The 6149-nt window shown below is 36.6% G+C and overlaps 1 protein-coding gene across 1 annotated transcript in view; it reads left to right on the top strand.

The window, feature by feature from the left end:
- LOC107090203 (protocadherin-15-like) overlaps positions 1 to 6149 on the top strand; it is a 153622-nt gene that overhangs the window by 74031 nt on the left and 73442 nt on the right. Inside the window, exon 2 of the mRNA XM_015383494.1 lies at positions 4410 to 4524. Within this exon, the coding sequence (XP_015238980.1) occupies positions 4434 to 4524 (91 nt within the window). The 5' untranslated portion in view covers positions 4410 to 4433. The remainder of the gene's footprint in view (positions 1 to 4409; positions 4525 to 6149) is intronic.

Raw genomic sequence — 6149 nt, 5'->3', positions numbered from 1 at the left:
CCTCAACCACCTTTTATGTTTGCAAAAACAAATATATATATTTGCATTTTTATCATACAAACCAAGGTACCAATCAGGAACTCTTTGTATTTACTTTTACTTGTACAACATATATCTAAGTGTGTGTGTTCTTGTTTTTAATACATTGTGAGGCCCATTTTCTGAAAAAATAGCACATTGTGGGGCCCACCTGCTCCTGTCAGTCTATCTGCTGGACAGTGTAAATGATATGCAGTGTTCCCATGTCAACTAGGAGAAGGTTCATAGTGAGCAGCTAGGGGAAATGACTTCTCTTTCCAGGGTGTCTGGTCGTTCAGGTCTAGCTTTTCTCTGGAGAAAGGGATCAAAGCAATCATGGGCAAACCTCTTAAGAAATATAGATGTACAAATGTGTAGAATCACATCTGCTTCAAAAGGAAACACTACTGGGATACTGTGAGATAAGAGGGCAGTGAGTGAATGGAAAACTGGTATGAAATCTCTCTTGTTGCCTCATGAGACAAGGGAACATAGCTGTTTCCTGCTGTTCGCTTGGAGTACATCGGCTTGAATTGTGTGGTTGTGTGTATGGAAAGATTTGCTGAAAAGTAAATGAAGAATATTGACAGAAATGCTTAAAGTAACGCTGTTAAACATGTTGTAGTGTAGTGTAGTGTTAAACCTTACAGACTAGAATAGTTGAACTGTAAAAAAAAATCCCAATTATAATATGATTTTTATTTCAACAACACATTCTGACCAGTAATAACGAAATAAATTTTTGGTTTCTCCTTTTTTCATAAGAAGCTGAATGATTTAAGATGGTTTCTGTGTACATAAGGTCTATTTCTCTCGAAGATTGTTTATATTTTTTGTCTAGAGTACATCTGTGTTAGTAAGCAATTATCTTTTGCTGAGAAAATCCATCTAGTTTACAGGTGTGGCATATCAAGATTCTGTTTAGACAGCATGATTTTTGCATAAGTATGCTTTACCCTGGCAAATGCTTACAGCTGATGCGGTGAATCAAGTTGCCCATGTGGGTCGAGTTGCCCATAGTGGTGGTGGGGTTATAGTTGTATATTAGGGAAAAACAAATTTTCAATGCACAGAGAAACTTGTCATGTGGACATTTTTTTGGGGGCAATAATGCACTACCTCATATCACGTGTAGTTCCATGTTGTAAGGAGCTGATGAGCTAAAGATAAGCCAGGTCTTGCTTTTAATTTTCAGCTGCATTCATGGTCTTAAATTGTTCAAACACCCCCTCCCTAAAAAAACCCAAAATGTTTAATATGTTCAGCCATTTGGTTACTCTAAATACAATAAAATTAATTGCATATATCTGTTTTCTGTATTCATCTTACTAGAGGTCTGATTGTTGTTTAGAACATTCCTAATGTTCTGGGAGTGGTTCTAGGTTGACCAAGGTATTTTTTTTCAGTCACATTACAAGAGTCCACAAGAGACACAAAGAGAGCAGTCTCTGTCAGCTGGAATGAGATTCTCATATAATGATAACCATGAGTAAAAGCTACCATAGTAACAATTTATTTATGTAAAAGATTTGTATGAAAGTGCATGCCATTATCTAACTGCTAACTGCACCGGCATAATCAGTTCAGGTGAGCTGATTAATTATTTGGACGTAGTGAACTGCTGGGGGAGGGGGACTGCTGTGTTGCTGTCTGCTCTGTATAAGCAGAAAATCTGTTCTCTTTTTTTCTGGCATGTCATTAAAGGATGTTTCTTGTGTCTTTTTATTTATTGCCAAAGTGTCCTCTTCTGGTTATGTGGTATAACATATATAGAATCTGATTGCCTACTTGGACTAAGCCAAATGTGCTCTACAATATTGATATCTCAAGATCGAAACCTAATTTCCTGAATGTCTTTATGAAATTAAGACTGGATCCAGCATCAGTGCAGGCAGGCATCACAGATGCTATAGTAACCTTTCTGCATGACTTCCATGTCTGTGTCTCTGTGTTCATGTGTGGCCATGTGTTTGACTGGGGGGACAATTACCCTGAAAAATGCTACACTTTTGGGATTTAAATATAATTGTTGGGACCAATGACTGGTCCCGATGAGAAATTCTTATTTTGTGGTGGGGGTTTTTGGTGGGGGACCAAGGTGTGAATGCGTTAGACAGAAATTAATGCAATATTAATGCGAGTCAGTGGAAAGAATAGTGTGACAATGTGTGTGTTTCTTTTTGCACTCTTGTTTTCATATCAAAGTGAGGATTATTCTTTCAGATTTCGCTATCAAATTAAGGACAGTTTCTACTGGTGTTGCACGGATACTGATACCAGTATCGGGCTGGGGCCCCGATACTGCACTAAAATAGTGGTATCGGCGAGTACCAGCAAATAAGGCACGGATAGCATTTTGAGAGCCAAAAGGTTATTCAGCTACTGTCACCCATTCCAGGTAGGCAATAAAAAGTTCTACTGGATTCACTTTGTATTAGTCTTTTTCCTGCTTCACAAAGGTAGGCAGCAGCTTGACAATGCCATGATGGCAAATATTTTACATACAAGTAGTACGCAATTCTTCATATATACACACACACACATCAATTTTAAACAGATATTATCTGTATGGTATCAGTATTGGCCAATACTACACAGCCAGGTATCGGGTATCAATATCGGAGTCAAAAAAATGGCTTTGGCACAACACTAGTTTGTACCAATGTGAGGAGATTTTGGCTGGTCTTTACTTCCTATGTTCTAATCATTCAGCTTGAACTACAAGAGAACTGCACTGGTAATCATTTGGCGAAGAACACTCTTCTCCATGACTCTCCCCACTCCGTCAAATGACTAAGGCAGTTTCAGAGAATCAAAGGCAGTGCACGGGGCCGGCGCACATTTGTTGGAATCTCTCGTTTCCATAGCTGTATCAGGTTTATGAATGTGTGAGGAAGAATAAATTGTAACTGAGAACTAACTAGGGAGGAAAATAGACACATAAGAAGTAAATTGGAGGAAGCAGAATTGGTGAATGCAAGCCTGATTGCATTCACCCCTCCTTGATCGGGCATGGAAACTCTTGTCTCCTCTCCCTCCAGGTGGAACCAGAGGGAAAAGTGATAAGGAGAGTGAAAAAGGATATCAAAAGGTAAAGTAGGGTCAAATAGAAAACTGTCTTGTATATTAGTCTATGTTAAGAAAGGCTTAAATTGTTGGGAAAGCTGCAGTTTGTGGGGGCTACAAAAACTGGAAGAAGGTGAGGAGAGTAGTGAGGAAGGCAGAGAAGATTATCAGGGTTCCTCTTCCCTCCATAAAAGACATTTCACCCCACCGCTGCGTGTTCCGAGCCCGTAACATTATAAATGACCACCACAACAACCATCCCTGCTGCCTTCGAAGCATCCGATGCAGGTCCAGCGTATTCCAAAAAAGGTTGTTTTTTTCTTAAAGTATTCCAGTGACTGTCAACATTCTAATGGTTATATCATCTTCAAATCACAATTTATCCCAAAAATATGATTATGAAATTACCAAAATTCTAAAAGTCCAGCAGCAGAAAGGGAAGAAATGACCAGCACCCTGAAACTAGGGTCTCAAAGGGACAGACTTTCAACAACCCAAATCTGAATTTCACCTTAAGTTGAAAATCATGTCCATTTTTTCAGGCCAGGAGTCGTAACTCCTGAGGAAAAGTTTAATTTACTAATGCCTGGTGGAAAACCAAGCATTCATGCTCAGCATTAGTTGAGAGTAGCTAACCCTAGCTAAGATTTCTGGGTCCAATGGATTAAAGATCTGATCGGTTGAAATTGTATTTATTTTTAACTGGATTTAATCAGATCTAGCACCAGAGTATTTATGTAAAGCTTTGTTTATTTTTTACTTGTATTTGTCTACAATGTATCTATAAGTTATAGTTTTGTGAATTTCGGAAATTGTTAAAAAATTGCTTTAAAATAAATTTCAATAAAAGGTTCTAATTAGTGTTTATTTGGTGCCCGACTTGCTGCCAGTCTTGCTTTCTTTATATTGAGATACATAAGGGAAATATGTCTATATACTCACACAAGGTAAAATAAAATACCAACAAGCAAAATAATCATAATACTATCAGAATTTCAAAACTGCCTTTAGAACAGTAATTCTTTTATTTGAATATTAAAAAGCTTACAAATTGCTTGTATTGTTTTTTTTTTTTTAAATGTGTTTGAGAAAATAAGTTCTTTCCTCTAAAAAAATAACTGTTTAGTACAAATTTCTGCAAAGCTGACAGACAAGATTAATCTCCTTTGCAAAAAATACCAACCTAATGAAAATACTTTATGGGTAGAAATCCGCAAGGGGTTGAGCTTATGTATTAGTAACAGCTGTGCATGCGAAAAGCCTTCTCAGATTGCTGATATATGAATGGTGTACAGTTCTTTTTTCCCTTTCTTTGCTCTGTCCAGGTGGGCAATAACGCTTGACAGAGGATGCGACGGGGGCGGTGGCTTGTCAGATGGCTGGGAACAGCAATGGCTATCCTCTCTTTGATTACCCACAGCTGGGGCCAGGACACAGAAGGTATGAGTAGTCTGCACTTAGTCGATCAATCTCAGGCTTCTCATTTTTTCTGCGCTGACATAAGAAAACCGATATTGTAAAAAGCAAAGATTATTTTCTCTGTGAAATGACCTGTTTTAACCCCCATCACTAAACTGTGGTTTATAAGAAATATAATTAAATAAGAGTGTTTAAGTTCTAGATTGTAAAACTTTACAAACAGAAAAAAAGAGGTGAATTTTCTATAAAAGGTGCCAGTTCCTTTCAAATGTCTATAAAAAAGTACAAAAAAGGTACCGTATACAGTAGGTTCTACTAATAATCTGCAATGATCTGCTAATGCAAAATAAATCAAATTTAACCTTTGTATTATCTATTCGTACCTCTTATTCAAGAAAAAAAAAGATAAGTAATTGTTTATTCAAATTCAAAGTTTGTTGGCTGAATATTTAGCAAGAAGAAAAAAAATAATAATAATAACAACCCATAGTGCACCCCTCCACAATACTTATATTACACCCAAGATGTTCCGGTCAGACCTGATAAAAGTTTCTCCCTTTGTTTTGTTTTTTATTTTCAGTCAGTTCATTGTGTATCTATATACCACAGTTCTGTTTTTTTGAATTTTTACTTGCAAAGTATAAGCCATTTTCTAGTCCTCATTTCTTGGTGCGATCCAGTGGGTAGGTTTATCACTAAGGTGTGAATTAGATTTAGGTTTAGGGTCAGGTTTGTACTGGTATTGGTTAGGTTTCGGGTCAGAGTTATGCCAGAAAAAAAGCTTGAAAATGAGTGGAAGTGAGTGCCTGGTCCTTAGTGGCTGTTAAAACATGGATATGGATCTCTGTGTGATTCCAGTCTTTCTGCATCTACCACTTCTGGACAAAGTTAAAACTTTTATGAAAATTTTAAGCACTGACTCTCTTATTCCTGCTCATTCAGAGTTATCTATAATGGCAACCAATAGACACATTTTATGTGTAGGTCCTGGTGAAAATATAAGTTTTATAAAATAGTTGCTTATTAGATCAAGTTGACAAAAAAGTCCTACAGAAATGGTTTTGCAAGTTATGTTTGAAAATATTTTTTTCCTTATAGAAATACATAGGCTAACATCCCAGGATGTTAGGACTGCATTTTTAAAACCCTATAGTTTGAAGGTGAGAGGTGAAAATCATTGATGTATATATAGTGAACATTTGTTTTTTGCTAGTAATAAAATTCAGCTGGTTTAATAAACCCAGAAACACTGACTGAGTAACCAAACTGTGAACACAGCTCAATAATTTAGTCACTAAGTATTTGTAGTTATGACATTAATTTAAAGTTTACAAATTTTGAAGTAGATAACTGAGAACTCAGCTAAGCATTGTGCAAAGTTGTACTTTGAAAGGAAGATTATTGAAAAAAATGAAACTTACCATCTCCCAAGTAATAAAAAATATATATCTTTATTTAAATATTAGTGTGAATCTATCTTTCGTCCCACACACTTAACTAACCACACAAAAAGGATTCTCTTTGTATATTTTAGCTTTCCAAGCTGAACTTGAGAATCTTAACTGACCCGGTCTCAGCTCAGTGAGCTTGTAGCAGGTGCCAATTAAAAGCAAACTCCAACTGTATGAGATTGACATTTTGTTTGA

This window comes from Cyprinodon variegatus, unplaced genomic scaffold (assembly GCF_000732505.1).
Source record: "Cyprinodon variegatus isolate N-32 unplaced genomic scaffold, C_variegatus-1.0 Scaffold1, whole genome shotgun sequence".
In the NCBI taxonomy this organism is placed as follows: domain Eukaryota; kingdom Metazoa; phylum Chordata; class Actinopteri; order Cyprinodontiformes; family Cyprinodontidae; genus Cyprinodon; species Cyprinodon variegatus.
The sequence above is the reverse complement of the archived record's forward strand: the minus strand, read 5'-3'. Positions and strand labels throughout refer to the sequence as shown.